The sequence below is a fragment of the Lycium ferocissimum genome, chromosome 11 (genome assembly GCF_029784015.1).
Source record: "Lycium ferocissimum isolate CSIRO_LF1 chromosome 11, AGI_CSIRO_Lferr_CH_V1, whole genome shotgun sequence".
NCBI classification, from domain to species: Eukaryota; Viridiplantae; Streptophyta; class Magnoliopsida; order Solanales; family Solanaceae; genus Lycium; species Lycium ferocissimum.
Window position 1 is genome coordinate 59,997,311 of NC_081352.1, and position 18,684 is coordinate 60,015,994.

General features: G+C 33.1%; 2 protein-coding genes and 1 long non-coding RNA gene across 3 annotated transcripts; 1 reads left to right on the top strand and 2 right to left on the bottom strand.

Annotated features, from left to right (window-relative positions):
• The first annotated feature begins 601 nt into the window (after positions 1–601).
• On the top strand, positions 602–1,504 carry LOC132037059 (uncharacterized). Its single transcript, XR_009409759.1, has 2 exons — positions 602–1,124; positions 1,200–1,504. It is a non-coding gene; the product is annotated as an uncharacterized LOC132037059 (long non-coding RNA).
• A 2,847-nt stretch (positions 1,505–4,351) lies between these two features.
• On the bottom strand, positions 4,352–14,257 carry LOC132037760 (uncharacterized). The gene is made up of 8 exons (XM_059428367.1): positions 13,262–14,257; positions 8,649–8,798; positions 8,288–8,567; positions 8,119–8,205; positions 6,443–6,515; positions 6,214–6,340; positions 5,963–6,123; positions 4,352–4,475 (listed from the first exon to the last, which is right to left on the bottom strand). The coding sequence occupies exons 2-7, from the start codon at positions 8,790–8,792 to the stop codon at positions 5,983–5,985; spliced, it is 852 nt and encodes a 283-aa protein (XP_059284350.1). The 5' UTR covers positions 8,793–8,798; positions 13,262–14,257; the 3' UTR covers positions 4,352–4,475; positions 5,963–5,982.
• LOC132038543 (uncharacterized) lies at positions 8,936–10,003 on the bottom strand. Its single transcript, XM_059429196.1, has one exon. It carries the CDS (start codon positions 10,001–10,003, stop codon positions 8,936–8,938), a length of 1,068 nt encoding a protein of 355 aa, XP_059285179.1.
• Positions 14,258–18,684: the final 4,427 nt, after the last annotated feature.

Genomic DNA, 18,684 nt, shown 5'->3' on the forward strand with positions numbered 1-18,684 from the left:
AATGTATACTATTATGAGATTTTTTAACATTTATAGAAAAACACTTTGTATTGCTTTAGATAATGCTTCTAATAATACAAAGACGATTGGTCTTTTAAAAAGAGAATTAAACCCTCCGATAAAAAATATTTTTCATGTGAGATGTAGTTGGCACATTTTAAACTTAATTGTTAAAGATGGTCTTGTGTGTTTTGACGATTCTATTCAAAAAGTTAGAGAGGCGGTTGCGTTTCATTTTTGTAATGCTAATAGGGGAAGACTTAGAGATTTTAAGAATGTTGTGTGGAAAATAACCTTAGACCTAGAAAAATTCAAGTAGAAATTGAGATTAGGTGGAACTACACTTACATTATGCTACAACAAGCATGAGTATAGGATTCCCATACAACAAGTTCACAATAAATATAATATTAATAATGATGATTGGTTAAATTTTACGCATTGGAAAGATGTTAAGGAATGTGTTGAACTCTTAAAAAAAATTTATAATGCAACTCTTGCTTTTTCTAAACGATTCTATCCCACGGTAATCGAAATTTTAGCGTACTTAGCGGAAATAGCTAGGGTTTTACAAGAGTATAAATATAAACCCAGTTATCAAGCGGCTATTTTTTATATGACAATAAAATTTAAGAAGTATTTTTTTCCCATCCCAACTTTATTTATATTGGCTTCTCTTTTAAATCCTTGTTTAAAAGTGTCTTATACTAAAGCATTGGTTAATCAAATTTATACATTTTTAGAAATTGAAGAGGTGGTTCAACCATCTTTAGCTGAAGCCGAACTCGCTATTGATGTCGAGTTTAGAAAAGTTTTTAGTCATTATTCTAATTTGGAAGAACATGCTACACCCGTTGCTCTACGCCCTACTACTTCTCAAAGTAGCAAAAAGGGCTTGTCGGGTTTGTTGCATTTAAAAGTTTTACATTCACATCCAACTCCTTCTTGTAATGCAAACTTTGATGAATATAACTTTTATTTGATGCAGCCAAATGTGGATATCAAGGAACTAGATGATTTGGACGTCTTAGCATGGTGAAAAAAATACAAGACAAGTCATCCGATACTCTCAAGAATGGGTCGAGATATCCTTACGGTTCAAGTATCAACCGTGGCTTCGGAGAGTGCATTTAGCCAAGGAAGACAACAAATTGGAAACCATAGACACTCATTATCCGACTTTAGCTTGCAAGTACTAGTGTGCATTCGCGATTGGATTAGATCGGAGTGACGCAACCAAAACTTAGAAGCGAAAGAAGGCGAAGAGAAAGAGATTGAAGATTTGATAGCAAGTGGAGCGGACCAAATGAAAGACTTTAAAGATATCTCCATGGTCGAATATGATATGGGAGAAATTAACCAAATGATTGAGAATTGATGATTTTATTATTCTACTATTTTTTTGCAACTCATGTATTATTTGCAAGTTAAAAAAAAACTACAACTTGCAAATAAATGTTATCCAAGAATGAATAAAATATATAGCTCATTGAACTTTCTTATATTTACTTGTGTTCATATTTTTACTTATATTAAGTTAGAAACATACCTAAAATATACTAAGAATATACTTATAATATACATCTACTTAAATTAAAAACTAAAAAGTTATATACTTGAAAAATAACTAAAATATACTAAAAATATACTTATAATATAAATATACTTATTTATAACATACGAAATTATAAACTTAGAAAAAAATTAAGCTATAAATAACTTAAGTTATAATATATAAGTATATATAGTATACGCCCGTGCGCACAGTTTGGATTATAATGTATCTATACAATTGTACAGATTTATGTATTAGAGAGTGTTAGTATATATATTTTATATTACTAATAAAGATACAAGCATATATAAGTTTGCACTGTTTATGCATATATACATATTGTCTATTACATTGATGATTGCATTGTCTATGCGCATATATATATATATATATATATATATATATATATATATATATATATATATATATATATATATATACGAAAGGTTGGCATTGGTAATTGGGTAGTTTGTTAGTAGCAGTCATGTATGTTGTTGTTGTGCTACGCCATGATTGACAAAATACCTGTAGAAATTTGTTGTTAAAATTAGTGGAAGTGTTGAAATGATAGATGTAGAGAGTGGAGTAATTGTGTAATGTACCTTTTGAAAACATGGGGCGTCACATATGCTTATAATGTAGCTTTCCAAAAAGACAGTGATGCGGCAAAAAGATACCAGCTTGATAGTGCTGTGGCAAAAACATAGTTGTTTGTGCTTTACTGTACTTCAAAACCTTGTTGACAAAATCAAAGATCAAAGGTGAGCTGATAACAGAATGATGCTAGCATTGTTTAGCAATGTAGATGTTCATCAAATGATTAAACATAGTAGTTAAACATATATTCCTGCGATTAAAAGTTGTGAGGGCAGAAAGAAAGATCAAGCATCAGAACTACAAAATTAGGCAAAAACATTTCTAACTCATATTTACTATTAGTACTTATGGGAAACATGAGAATGCAAATGAAGAATTTTTAGGGGTCTAGTGGATGAAAGTAAGACATATGAGATAAGATACACCAAATATTAGACGCAAATCATTTTCTTGCCAGTTCTACTACCAGAAACCTAATTACAACTTTTTAGTAGTGTCAAAATTAGCTTAAAACAGCCAGTCAGAAATTAATTCAGAGCGAACTTATAGTAATAAATCATTGAAAGTAGTTGAATTGTAAATTTTAGATGGCAGCAACGCTCAGTTCTAATAGTGCAGGCATTAGTAGTTGCACAATTTGATGTCCAATAAAAGCTTTATTGAATTTTTTAATAGGTTGTATGAGACAACGAATGCACAAAATCACTATGAAATTCCTAAATTCTAGTCAGAGAAACACAACATGATAGCCCTGTTTTACATACTATAAAAATTAAGAACAGAATGACTTCAATTACTATCGATGACAAAGTAGAAATATATATTATGACACCCCCTTTCAACCGTATAAATGGAATGTTAGTGCTTAAAAGCACATATGAATGCTCTTTACGATTATCAAGTAACAAGGGATCCAATGTAAAAGGGCAGGAGAGTAATAGTATCCAATAAAGGAAGGATAAGGGATTAAAAGTGAAAGCTTCGGAAATAGAAGGCTATTTCTCAAGATATTTTTCCTAATTCCTTTGGAATATAATCAAAGAAGTAGCAAAACTCTAACTGGAATTTCCTTATGCATATTATTTTAGTGTTAGTACTATTGTTAATTTAACCATTATGAAATTGAGCTAGTCATTAATTTTGGAAGGAAAAAAAAAAAAGGAAAAAAAAAAAGAACAGACATCAGAACAAACAGGAGGAGACATTATGCTCAATTCTTGGATCCATAAGTGTGGGTCGTTCACAATTGGCATTTTTAATGGTATCTAAACCTCCTTTAAGATGTAGATTCTAGCATAAGCTAGCCATTTTGAACCATCAGTACAGCAAAATGCCAAAGAAGCAACATGAACATGTCTAGCAGTATAAGGGGTAGTATAATAGTATATATCATCCTCATCAAATGAAACCAGTCCATGAAAAATGTGTTTGCCTTTGGAGATTATCCTTGTGTGTGTAGTTATTTTTCTCAGACACACAAAGATGTAATATATTAGCTGAAAATAATAATTATTTGATAAAATAATGAAGATATGCGTAAGCTTGTTCGAAACAGTAGAAATCAATATTTTAAGTCATTTATACCTTAAAATTTCAGTTTGGGTGCTTGAGTCAGCTAACATAACACCAAAATAACCAAAAATTTTAAGTTCGAAATTTAATAATCAACAAAATCTTCACAGACAGTGGGGAAAAAAAGAGTTCAGGTTAACACAAGCTATGATGGATATGTACAGCATATAGTTTGGTCTAGATTACTATAACATCTAGAGGTGTGAACTCCATATGTATTAAAATTGGTAAAGATAATGTAGCAGGTAATAGATTTAGAAATAATAGAAGATTCAGTTATGTGTGAAATTGTGAGACTTACATTTCGGGTAGCTTTCAGTTCATTTTGATAGAAGGCTTGGTTTCTGTTTTTTGTTTAGTGCTGGAAGGTCTGCCAATCTCCATAGCCTTGCGCTTGATTGCTTCAGCAGCTAGTAATGGTTGGTTGGTAGGTTCTTTTTCCTCATAATTTAGAATAGCTACCTTATCTTGATTTTTGGAAAATAATCTTTTCATTTGGATTCTGAAAGTCTTTGTTGTTAATTGTCTATGTGCATTGTCAAGAAGTAGCGTTTTTCTCTGCAGCGAGAAAGAAAGTTAGTCATGATGATTGTCGTAAGTTTATAAATTCGATCATATGAAAAATACCTTTGCATGGCAGATCTCATAAATCTCTTGTACTGTGAGGTTCAACATCTTCGCTGCTGATTGATCCGAGATGGAGGCTATTGTGCTACCAGTGTGATCGGTGATCATAACTTCAAATTGGATTCTGTTATAAAGTAGTAAAAAAACATTTTGAAGTTTAATACGTGAGGAACATAAATGAGCTACTTGGTAAATTGTTGATACATGGAGAAAGCTATAAAAATTTTGCACAGTGCAAGAACGATGTCTACCAACAAATTGATGACCAGTTTTTATTTGATTATCGCATATCATTCATGAATAGTTGTCTTACTCCTACTTGTATCACATTATTCACACTGAAGGTAACAACTACCACTGGAAAAATTCATCTACATAATACTTTATTGCTACCAGAGAACATCATCCAAAACAACAGAGTGGTATCATCCAAATCAACAAAGGCAAACACAATAGAGATTACAAAAAAGTAAGCATGCAAGGATGAATATGAAGATAGCATTTGTAAATAGCTTGATAATAATAGTTCATTTTTCTCTGAAGTCAATAGCAATGAACTGAGATCAACATGCCTACCTAAAGGTATTAGTATTAACATTGAAAGCTTGTGAGGTAATTACAACCACCATTAGGATCTAATAAATTTACTATTTCTCTTTCTTAATCCTATTCGCATAGACTGATTTATGTAACTTGTATACTTCCCAAAGAACAAATAAAAATTTAATGTGATTTGTTTATTGTGTTGTTTTCACCAACAATAGTGTGCTGATAGTTTTTGCAAGATCCAATTAGTTGTCGCCTATACAATTAGACTTTGCGTGGTAGTCAGCCAGATGGTAAGGATTCTAAAGCAGTATCAGTATCTGAAAATGGATTTGCATCTGACCCCTTTTTCAACTAAAATAAAACTCCGCACCTAGTTTATCTTCTGCTAGCAGCTTAGCAGTCTCACCAGCCAATAAAGGCCAGCTCAGTTGACCGGGAGATAGTTACTAACAGATCTTAGTGCCAAGTCTTTGAGCTAGAAACTATCGCTCTAGTCAGTCTCAGCTTCCTTGGGCAAGAATGACTCGGTCTGATTATCAGAAGTACAGCAAAGTATTTATGGCTGTGGACATAGACCGGGATGGAAAAATTCCTGGCCACGAGGCAAGGAATCTGTTTCTAAGTTGGAGGCTGCGTAGAGGTGCAATCGCTTACTGCGCTGATCTATTTATAAAATTCGATGTTCCTTCTGGTTGTTTAATTTTTAGTGCCAAGGGAGGCAAATCTATACAAAAATTACTACGTTTAGATAAGTGTATGATAAAACTACCTTAGTTTCTTTGCCATGTACTGCATTCTAACACATTATGATAATGGTTTCTACAGAATCTTATATCAAATGAGCTGAACTATATACACTGTAGTGGACAGTAGTTATGGATAGAAACCAAGAATAATATTTCAATAAGACAACTTCTCTTTCACCTTTATTATTTATGTAATAATGCCAGATGTTGATGATGATTAATTATCCTGAAGTCCGTCATAGCAGGGAACTTGTCTAATATTCCAATAGTTCTTTAAAGGTTGAATATTTCTTGATGGTATGTTTATTAGTAATACCTGGGAATAAGTTGGGTGGATCATTCACAGTGCATGCAGTAGATTGGCCTTGGTGAAGTAGTTCTTAAAAATGGCATTTTACAATTTGAGCACGCCATGGAGCAGAAATGTTGGTCTTCATTTATGAGTGAAAGTTGACCATCAATGTAGAATATTTGTCCCTGTAAATTCAGAAATTGATTTAGTTTTTGTTGAGTGGAAAAATAGTTGCAAAGAACTGGAAGGTTAAATGTCATTCTTTGTTGTTGTACCTGTGGCTGCATTTGAATATCGGATATGAATATTGATTCTTCTTCAAAGGGAACAAAAAGAAAAGTGCCTTCTGGGGATATGGTTCTAGCTGTGTACTCAATGAGTTGTCGTTGAATTGTTTTGGCCCTATAAAACAGGTGGTTTCAGAAATGTTGTTGTACTTGTGTTGGACCCTTGAAAATTACACTACTTTTGGAGGATAGTCTAAATAAGTTGTATTGTCATTACCATGCAGCTAATGTGGTAGCTTCTGGATATGTTGGATCTAGCAATATTGTCGTGTTGTATCTGCTCCATATCCCTGTATATGGATATGGATATTTAGTTTTGGTTAGTCGTTAGGTGTTTAGGGAGAAAAAAAAAACATAATTTTTTATGTATTTTACCTGATGATGATTTTACCACTCTTCTAGCTAGGAAGACGGGATAGTCTTTCACCTTCTCCGAAAGTTCATTTCCATAATGTTCAACAGAGTCCTCCCAAAGTGTTAGCTTTTTAGGCTTTTTTCTGTTGATGCTACAAAGCAGATGTTTAACCATTTGAATTGAGGTAAACCTTATCAAAACAAATTGACAACAGAGTAAGATAACTCTTCACAACAACAATTGTTAAGTTTGTTAATAAAAAGTCATGCAGTGATGATATGCCAAAGAGAAAGTTGTATTCATGCTGTTCATTAAACATAGTAGTTAAACATATATTCCTGCAAGTTAAATTAACATTGATATTTGTAAGAATAAAATAAAGCACATGAGATTATAAAACCAAATTTAAGGCAAAGGTGAAGAAATATATGTATATCTGAAGTAATAGAGGATGTTCAACTTCTGTTTATAAAATCAAAGACACAAAGGAACAATGAAACAAATATGGAGGTCTTTTTTATCAACTCAATGTGAATTTGTGTAAATTATAGCTTGTAGCTATCCTGTTTTTAGAGATAGGCTCTATTCAAGCTTCCGTTGCTCACATCACAGTAATTTTTTTTCAGTATCCAAAAAAAGTTACTGGTTCAGCAAAGCCATCAACTGTACACTCTTTGCCCCAATTGTTATAATGTAGACTTCCCAAGATCAAAGAAGGAGAAAAAAAGGAACGGAGATACGCTGAATTGATTCAAAAACACAACTCAAATCCTAGACCTCCTTCCAATTCTAGATACTTAGAAATTTGAGCAATAGACATGCTTTATCATGCAGTCGATATTGCTCCAAGTTAAGCTTGAATATGCTCAAGAACAAACTCAAACTGGAGAATGCTAGACTCAACTGTCACTTACAAACAAAAGCATTAGACTATTTGGAAAGAGGGAAAAAAATATTTGGTTCAGGGACTAATGAACATGAACATATGTATAAATAGTTGAAACGAATCGACAGAAACACGGCAAGTTACAACAAATGGAGCTGCTAATTAACTAAAAAAACAATCTTTTTGTAGAAGTGAACTATAATCCAGTAATTAAAGATTTATTAGAATCAGAAAGAACATTAAACTAAAATCCTGTAACTAAAGTTCCAATACAGCAATCAGAAAAAATATTAAACTAAAACTGAAACCCTGGAATTAAAGATTCAACCCAAAGCATTTTTTTTTTCTTTTTGTGTAATAAACTGTGTATAGCAAAAAGTAACAAATTGAGTTGCTTAAGGTCACATCATTAAGCATTTTGATGACTTATTTGAAACAATTATGTGAACCAGAACTTGGTTAGCCCTAATTATCTATTTCAAAATTCTGAAATTTAATTTCAATTTTACTGTGCGGAATACACCTTTTTTTAAATAACTTGATACCATCAAAACGTAAAACCACGTAAAAAATACAAAGCTAGCTTACGTGAAAGCTGAAGTGAATATTGAAATTAGTTAGTTGGGAAATACTCAAGAGAGTATAGACTTACTGAGTATCCATAATGATGAATTCTTGAATTTTCTTTCCATTTGATGCATTACTTGGAAGTCCGCATTAATAAGTAGTCCAAGCACATCTTTAGATAATGAAACAATAAATTAATAAGTGAAAAATAGAGTTTGAGTTTGTAAATGAGATACTGAAGGTTTTTTACTTACCAAATTCAAAATCTTTCACGTGAAACTCAATAGCTTCAAAAGGAGTGACAGCCAATCGTGTTGGCGGTGGCAATGGATTCTCTAGAGGAATGACTTTCTCAATTGGCTCAACAATAGTATTTCTGTCAATTGTCCAAGTGTATTTATTGAATGGATTAGCACATGCGGGATTGGGTTCTTTCACTTGTGCAACTGACACCAGGTATGTTTGGAATGGTTTGAAATACTTGTCAAACTGCACTATATCAACATTCCAAATGATGGCTTGAATTTGATTTTCCTGCAATCAAATAAGACAAAAAATTGTTATTAAATTGTGGAAACATATCTAGTTCGTACAGTATAAAAGCGGTAAAGCCACCTCTTCGTCCTGCAAAACCATCAGTTGGTATTTTTCACTTTTATCTTTCTTGTCTCTGGGAGGATATTTGTCTACTACTTGAATTTTGCATATCCAATCCTCAGTTTTTGGAGTGATTGACTTGATAGTAGATTTAATTGCCATATCGATCTAATCTGCAATTATGTAACAAACAGACATCAATACAATATATATTAACAATGATAATAGTGACAATGTTGTCTATTATACATTAAGAAAAGGTAGAGAACAACGCAGTCGGTTATGTGTTGTACCAAAGGATAGCCTCAATCCACGGAAAAAGCCTTTTCAATGACTTCATCATACACTATATTATAGGTAGAGTGATCGTCGTTGTCCTCAGTTGTAGATGGTCTAATTAATACCTTTACACAGTTAGAACTTTTGGCTCGTGATAAAGCGACATATAATTGACCATGGGAAAATGTTGGCTCACGTAGGTAAATACCAACAAAATCTAACATTTGACCTTGTGCTTTATTTATAGTCATGGCGTAACATAATCGTATTGGAAATTGTGTTCTTTTAAACTGAAGAGGTAATTTTTCATCCTGCGATGTTAGGAGAGGGATTCGTGGAATGAATACATGTTTGTTTTTAAAATCCCCACTTGATATTGTTGCACTGATTATATGACTTTTGAAATCATTACATATTAATCTAGTTCCATTACATAGACCGTCACAAGGATTTAGATTACATAATAACATAATCGGACAGTTTTTTTGTAACGTCAACTTGTACGGAGGGAAACTTGCAGGATTTAAACTGTGCATGAAATCTTCATATTCGCTTTGATCTTTTGGATCAATTGTTTCATCAATAGCCAAGTAAATTTTCGAAGGGGTTGGGTATTGTGTTATTAGCATATTATTAATTTCATCAACAAAGTCATTTTTTGTAGTTAAAACAGCGCGAGAAGTAATAAATGAAGCATCCGAATGATGTACATGTAAATTGGGATAAGTAACTCTAAATAGAAGTTGCAGGGATTCTTGTTCGGAAGTAAATGGAATAATTAAAGAATGAGGAATGGTAATTTTTCCTTGAGTATTTTTCTTTTCGCTGCCAATTCGCATTAAGTATTCGCAGAAAGCAAGATCTGTTTTTGCACGCATATTTTCTGTCAATTGCAATTTTTCAAGTTGATTCCAAATATCAAAGCATAATAAACTCTCACGAATAAACTCTTCTTTTTTTCCACTACGTACAACGGGAAGAGTCTGTCTAAAATCACTGCTGAAAACAACTTCTTTTCCACCAAATAGTATATTGTGCTCCATTAAATCTTTTAAAAGTAAATCTAAAGCCTCAACCATTTTCTTTTTTGCCATTGAGATTTCATCCCATACAATTAATCTAACATCTCGAATCAAAGAAACTAATGAACTTTGTTTGCTTATATTACAACTAAAATTTTCTTCAATGTCAATAGGTATTTTGAAGCATGAGTGAGCAGTTTGACCTCCGGGAAGGAGTGAAGCTGCAACACCTGAGCTTCTTTGTAGCTAAAGCTATGAACCCACTATGTCTAACAGTTGCTAATAAGGCACGGTATAAGAAGCTTTTGCCAGTTCCACCGGGGCCGTCAATAAAGAAAGCGCCTGATTTGTTTGAAAATATTCTTTCAATTATGATATGGTAAGCTCTTTTTTGTTCGATATTTAATTTTTTTTCTAATAATAAATCTTGTTCACTAACTCTAATACTTCTTTCGAAATGAACATCTTTAGCTTCTTTTTCTATCTCAGGAGATTTTATCATTTCTGGTATCAGCTGGAATTCGTTGATATCACGACCCATTGAATGTAAAATATCATTAATATGATTTAATACTCTATAACGTATATCTCGTGTGCCTAAGTTGGTAAATTTCTTAAAATCGTCAGACAATGGTTTTTCAAATTTTTCCCACAATTCTTTTGGATTAGTAGGATTGCAATAAATTAATAATGTAGCAAATAAATGCCTTAAACTATATGGCATTTGGTAACTTATAGCTTCAGACATACATTCTATCAAATTGTTATCGCAAAGTAACAATCCTCTCTTTTCAGCTGATTCTCTAAATGTATTGTATTGCATTCTATTTACAGTCCGCAAATCCTGATAAGATTTTGGTGCTCTTACATTCATTAGTAGACATCTAAGATAATATCTGTCACCTTCTGTTGGATGGCATGTTACAACATGACCAATAACTTTTCCTTGTTTGCGACGGGACCATGTTTTATTTGTTGACCATACGAAGTATTCTAGAAATTCTCGATATAGCAAATTAAGGTTTTTAGCATCTTCATCTTCAGCATTCATCAAGAAAAATTCTGTCAACATTGTTTTCCAATCGTAGGATTATTTAGAATCTTAGTAATATTATCAGTAACTTTGAAGGAAACAAATTGTTGTCCTTCTAGATGTAATTGAAGGTGATATACACTTGGAATCATTTCGCTGATATGAAAAGCAAATATACACCATGTAGCTTTTGGTGGTGATACCCATCTAGCAGATTGATATTCTTTTATTTCATCTATTTCTATATTTGTATCATTTGAATGTACATGAAACGGAATTTTATCATGTCCTTTGCAAATATACTTGTAAATGTATTTAATAACTTTTATATCTGAACAAATCTCTATATTTATATGACAGCTAAATTTACAAAGTAAATATGGATTATAAGGAACAACCCATGAATTATCAATTAGATGTTCTCTAATTTTTACACTTTTTCCAGTGTTTCGTCTTTTATAAATTGGATATGAATTTTTTCCCTTACTTGTTTGTTCAGCAAACTCTTTTGGATACTTAAACTTACAGTAACCTTTTTTTTCTAGTACACATACTTGCTGGATTAACGCACCACAAGGATCATGAATCATATGTTTTGTAACAAGTGTTTATAATTCAACGTTGATATCAGGATCTGATAATTCAGCACAAACATATTTGTCATATGCTTCAGGAGTCAATAACTTGTATTTCTTTTTTTTTTGATGAAATAAGTGGTATATTAATAACAAGGCATCCAGGGGATGCGAGATTTACAAAAGTAGGAAAGTCGGCTCTAGAAAAGGCAAAAATAAAAACCTATCATAAAACTAGAGAGTTGACAAAATCCAAGAATTGATCAGGGTCATACAAAGGAGTATGGTTAACCCAACTAAAAAAGTAAGACTAGGCATCCGCCTTTAAAATTGAGTTGTTAGTTGCGATGCCATCAAAACATCTTTGGTTCCTTTCTCATGTCATAAACCCCACACAACAACAACGGAACCATAGACCGATTCTTCGATGGACTTCTCAACTTTCCAATTGCCCCAACTTACAAAAACTTCCCCCGAGGCTATTTGGCAAAACCCACCGGAGACCAAAAAGGGAGAAAACATTGACCAGATGTCTCTAGCAATCTGGGCAAAGTGCAAAAAAAGGTGGTTGACAGTTTCAAGCCCGTTCAAACACATAGCATCTGTTAACCGTATTGAAGCCTTTCCTCGTTAAGATTATCTATAGTGGAACAAGAGTTGTTCAAAGCTATCCAGCAGAAAGCACTGATCTTGGGGGGCAATTTGACCTTCCATATCAGCTTCCATGGCCACTGGTCAATCAGAATTTTGTTGGAATTCAATAACTTGTATTTCTCCTCTAATATAATGAGAAAATGAGCATGTGGAAGTCCTTTTTTTTGGAATTCTACAGTATACATAAATGCCGCAACTTTACCAAATATATTTCTCGTTAAGATGTCTTTTTTTAACTCTTCTAACTTTGCATGAAATATTCGGCTGACTAAATCCGGTCTATTTTGTACTTCATCTGTTCGTAGGATATTAGCTTTTATTTCAGGCCATGTAGGATTACATGCCATAGTCAAAAATATATCAGTTTTTCCAAAACGCTACACCAATGCAGTATATCGGCGGCGCATGTCTCGTGGACCTCCTGTAAAGTTGTGAGGAAGATATCTATTTCTACCTATTTTCGAAGCTTCTCTTTCTTCATGACGTAACATATCTAAGAGTCCTCCTAACGTATCTATTCTAAATAAATCTTGATTAAGCGAAGCAAAATCTAATCGTTGACTTTCAATTTTAATCCATTCATCCACTGTATATTGCTAAAATAATCTTCGTAATGCAAAATTATATTTTCATCATCTCTTATTTGTAGTTTGTAACAATAATACTCACGGCAAGAAACAATATTTCTTTTGCGTTTTCCTTTTTGCATGTTTTCAGCTTCCATATCAAGAAAACCATCTATTGAACACATATTTCTTACACTGGGCAATTCTTCGTGTTCACAATACATTAGGTTATTGGGTCTGATAGTTGAAGGTTTTATTTTTGTTAATACCACAATGCCATCCATTTTGACCATAAGGCAATAGTAATGGCTATTGTAATGAATCATAACAACCGTAATAGTAATTTACTATTCGACTTCTATTACTTTCTGTATATATACGAGTATTTTCTATACTCAAACTAATAAACAACAAATAAAGAGACAGGCAAATCCCATAACAACAAGATAAATTGAAGAAGCAATTTGACGATAATTTAACAATGCAGAAGAATGACACTTACTTAAATCAATCAAAGGAGCCTGAACACACATATGTACACAATTACCACAACACAAAATCAAACTTGCAACAAATAAGATCAAACATAACATAGCAACCCATCTATTAGTTATATAAAACTTATTGTTATTTTCTAAACTTAAGGAATTAAATGGAAAATTTAGTTCAAATCGAACCAACAAATTTCATTAACAGATTCAGCCAACTTTCTCAATAAACATAAGCATTTGTAACTGAAAGTTCCAACTTTATAGTAATGGCAGAAATCAGACAACATTAACACTATTATGTACTTTAGACAACATCAACAATTGAATCAAACCGTCTTTAAATTTAGGAATAGCCAAACGGTGATACAAAGGCAATACAGTATTATGAAGCAGCAACTACACGAAAAATTGTTTAACAGGTTAAAGTTCTTATTAGGATTAAGTTAAGTCATGTTAGACAAATTGATGGTTGAATGCACCTGTCATAATAATAGGCAACTACATTTAAATTATAAAAAAAAGCTATAAGTGAAGGGGTGCAAGAATACAGCAAGACCAAGCTGTTTATGTGTTCTTTTTAATCCGGAAAACAATTATGTTTACACAGGCTAGACTATGTAAAATCTTAAACTCTTGTTTTTTTTTTTTTTTTTTTTTTTTAACAATCTAATAACCAACCTCAAGAACCAGACTGCTACATATGAGCTTGATGTATTTAAACTCAGATGTCTACAAATACTATCTATCAGTTACTACTGAGCAAGCAGCTTCTATGAAAACTTTGAAAAGACAGAAAAATGGATCAAACGGAACGTAAAGAGATAATTTAATTGGAGCAACTTTAAGTACAATTTACGAATTTAACCATTAATTAAAGCCGCAGCATATTTCAAATGTCAAGAACTTAACTCAAAGTGACAAAATTAAAAGAACTTCATTAGTTGCTCACTCAAATACAAAAATAGGAAGATAAATCACAAACAGGTACATGGTGAAGAATGCAAAGAATGAACACTAAAATAAAGTATCTGATCTAAAGGTGGTTGTTCTAACTCTGTCGAATAAATCAAGCCTAAGGTATAAGGAAGCAAAATGCTTGAAGAAGAAGAAGAAGTAGGCATCGATAGAAATAGAATTACAACAATAATTTGTTTCACCTAAAGTTTATTAATCTTTCCTTCAAAAGCCACGAAATTCAGACACGAAAAATGTGAAATTGAAGAGAACGTGAAGAGTAAAAAAAAAAAAAAAATTAAATATTGTACCCACTTGTTTTGGTGCTCAAACAGGCTGATAAAGATTTGTTGATAGAGGTAGCTTGTTGATTTTGATGATAGAGATTTGCTGATAGAGATTTTTGATGATATAGATTTGCTAGTAGAGATGGATTTTGTGAGAAGCCTCTGGAAAATATTAAAAGGGGCAGGTGAAGAAGATTGGAGCCTTCTGGATTTGGCAAATAAAATAAAGGATGTAAAATGTCATAATTGTCCTCAAGACTGATGACGATCCCAACTTCTTGCACTCATATAACCTAAGGATATTGATATATATAAGTATATTCTTAATATATTTTAGGTATATATAAGATAACTTAAGCATATAACTTAATATATATATACGTATATATTTGTATTCATTACAGTCGGTAAATATATAAACCTTACTTATATAACATATGTAAATATACCTACAATATACTAATAAATACTATAATATATATATAATATACAAAAAAAAAAAGAGGTTTTTGACACTTTTGAACCGGACGGGTCCGATTTCGGTTATTTAACCGGTAAACCGGAACCGGTGGCCCGTTCCGGTTTTTGAACCGGAAACCGGCCGGTTTGTTAACCGGTTATCGGTCCGGTCCAGTTCAAACCGATTAACAGGCTTACCTTGACCTCAAGATTTGAGTTCTGGAAATAGTAATAACCTTCTTATGCCCACTTCCTTCCATTTTGTTACTCAAAATACTACTGTCAATTCATTGAACATGTGAAATTTGCTTGAAGGTTCCCATTTACTATTGGAACAGTTTATTCAAGTCGAAACCACTGTTAGCTTTAGTACCAAGTACAAAGGGAGCAATATGGATGAGATAAAATTCTTTGATTTTTTATTTCCCGCCGGTTTCTTTACAATGAAGACCACCTTGAACAGTTCATAAATACCCGGCATAAGTGTTATCCCCCTCCATTTATTTTAATTAATATAACCAGCAACCTTCAAGACATATATGCTATCAATTCCCAATAAGGATGTAGTTACCACCCAATGGCGATAATTAGATGCCGCCAAAAATTAAAAGAAACTCAACAAGACAGATTAATGGTCAAAGTAATCTTCCAAACCAGCAGCAATGTACCAGAAACAGCATCATCTCCTACTAAAGCTTTCTTCATAAGAACCTTGGAAAATGAATAGCAAACAAGAGCAATGAAACAAACTGACCCAAGAAGTGATTGCATGATAAGCTTAAGATTAATGAAAAGACAACTAGAGGATTTAATGAACTCCAGCACACGTCTGCTACAAGATATAACACTTGTACTTGTGGAACATCTCGACTTTCCAGTTAATCCTCATAAAATAAAGTTTCACACACTAAACGACCAACTTGCTAGTCTAGCTTATGAAATCGTACATTCTGGAACATAGAATCTTCATTGTTAGCCACATCCTTCTCTGTAACACCAACAATAAGAATGGCGTCGCATCTTACCCAGTCAACCTTTCTTAGCTGCCTTGAAAATCTTTGTTTCCTTAAGCCAACTCAACTTAGCATTTGCACAAGAATCATCGACAAAACTAATAGTTGATGCTGAAGATATCTTTCTCCCACAAGCAGATAGTTCAAATGTATAACTGATCATATTAAGTTGGATAAAAACCACTAAAATAAACGAGACATTTCCAACCAGTTTAATGACAACCCTTCCCATAATGTCTTCCCAAAAACTTTGCACCAGTAAGTATTTCATAACCTTCCTTCACTTTTGAATGTGGGAAAAGCTTACCATAAGGAGGCAGCAAAAATTTATCGGGATAACCATCTCTACATTTAAGTGTTAGCTTAAATTTATCCTCATCTCTGGAAGTGTAACCCCTACCTCCGGCATATAAAAGAATCATAATATCATCAAAAGTAATACCACTAATGCCTGTAGGATAATCTAACAGTAACTACTTCAATTTCTCTATAGATTTCACAGAGAAAGTAGAATAAATAATTTTTAAATTAGGCAACTCACATATGACGATCCGCCACCTTTTATCCAACCACAATTATCCCAAATCTTATAGACCACAAACAAAGTATAAGACTAAAGAAAAGAAGTACAAGATTGCTTGAAGTACCATGAAACTGTGACTTTTGAGAGTTTTGAGTGCATACAATCAACAACGTACTCCACATTCCAAGGTTTCTTGAAATACGATAAACATCTTCAACCATACCTAACTTGGAATAAGAAGACATTAAGGTACTTTCCACAAATCTAGATGAATCATGGCTAGTGTTCATGCACAAATCAAGTATTGACTGAGTTATGTCAAGTAAAGTAGACTTCCAATACACCTCAATAACCAAAGAAAGGTTATTGACATCCAAATTTGCAGCGAAAACAACATGGGAAAACCTTACTTTCTTATCAATTTCACAGCATATCATTGCAATTCTAGAAATTGCTTTTCTGCTGAACATTTCGTCCAATAATTTGCTAGCCACTCGAACCTCTTCATATTCGGCATATGTAGAAATCACAGTTTTGGGTTTGACCAAGGTTATAACAAAGGGGGAATTATTCATTCCTGCTTCATTTGAATTGAGATCAAGTCGTATTGTAATGGCTACTATGAGAGACTTTCGATACATTCCCTGCTCGTTGATGTGGGTTACAGGGGACTTGAAGGTGACTCCTTGTCCTTCATTAAGAGTTTCTCCTTCAAAGAGGGGTTCTTCATCCCTTGAAAGGCTTTCATCGAACACCATGTCCATGTGATTTCTAGAGTTCTCAACATCTCTCAATTTTATTGGCGCATTTTCATCCGTCATCTCAGGTTTCTGATATTCACATCAAATTTCTTAAGACAAAACTCAAATGGAATGTGATGCTTCATTACAAACTCTTCATCTTTCATTTCCAATAGCACATCGCCAATAGTGTCCTCCAATTGTTCATCCGTCACACTGATTTTATCCCTCTGAGGAAATTTATCAAACATTTGATGTACACTACCTTTGAACTGTTTAGCATCAAAGGCGGAGCCAGGATTCGAAGTTTGTGGGTTCGGAGTTCTAATTCTTTAAAGTTATTGGGTTCTTAATTAATAATTTGTACATATTTGACAAAAAATTTAATGCAAATATATGATTCGGACAAAAGCTACTGGGTTCGGCCGAGCCAACAACCGAAGGGATGGCTCCGCCCTGTTTAGCATCTTCTTCATGTGCCAGTGTTGTTTCCTCTTGTGATAATCCAGCTACTTGCAATTCCTTGTCATCTCGAACCTCATCTTCGCCTTTAAGAGAACTTATATCAAACATCTTGTACTATTTAATTTCTGACTTTTGTGCGCAATTGTCAAGTTTAAGAGGTTCATCTCCTACACTTTCATCCCATTGCATATCCTTCATATTGATTCCGTACATCTGAAGAATTTGATCAAGCATTTGATATTGGTTATCATCTAACTTCTCCTCTTCAGGTTTTCCAGATTCCAATTGTCATAGTGTTTCTTCTTCTTCTTCTTCTTCTTCTTCTTCTTCTTCTTCTTCTTCTTCCAGCCCTACTTTCTCTATGATGTCATTGTGATGAGATGATGTTCCTGGTCTTTGTTGCTCAGACAAGTTCCTAGGGTTGTGAAAACCTCAATACCCATTTTCCCAATGTAACCTCAATGGTATATGTCAAAGAGGATTCTGTGATGGTACATTTCGTCGGCATTTCCTCTATCTCAAGGATTTTTTACGTTTCAATGACCCGGTCGATCATTTTGAGAACCAATGCTTTATTTTACATGTCGACTATTTCAGAAGCTCCGTCATAATTATTTTGACTTGCTTGTAAAATTTGAAGTCAAATGGATATCATTTAGTCCACTTTGGGAGAAGGCTTCATTTAGAAAATCTCAATATTTAATTAGTTGGATTAATTACTCATTTTGGGAAACCATGCTCTGATTGGCGATCTCAATTTGTTTTTTTTTTTAGATTTATAATATTATTTATGACCTGTAGAAATTGACGGAGCTAATTTTAGAGTTCGTTTGGTTGGTTTTTGATAACTAAGTCACTTTAGCATTTAATATGCCTATTTATGGTGAAAAGAGGATCACGAGAAGAAATAAAACCCAGATTGAAAATTTGGTGGCTCCGTTAGCTTCGTATTGATGCTTATGATTTGCGGGAATGGATGACTCACTTTCCGAA

Coding starts and splice junctions, on each gene's coding strand:
- LOC132037760 (XM_059428367.1), bottom strand. CDS start 8,792: ATGGCAATTAAATCTACTATCAAGTCAATCACTCCAAAAACTGAGGAT. Junction 6,341..6,442: donor GCTACCACATTAGCTGCATG/GTAATGACAATA, acceptor CCTGTTTTATAG/GGCCAAAACAATTCAACGAC. Junction 6,124..6,213: donor ATATTCAAATGCAGCCACAG/GTACAACAACAA, acceptor CTGAATTTACAG/GGACAAATATTCTACATTGA.
- LOC132038543 (XM_059429196.1), bottom strand. CDS start 10,003: ATGGCAAAAAAGAAAATGGTTGAGGCTTTAGATTTACTTTTAAAAGAT.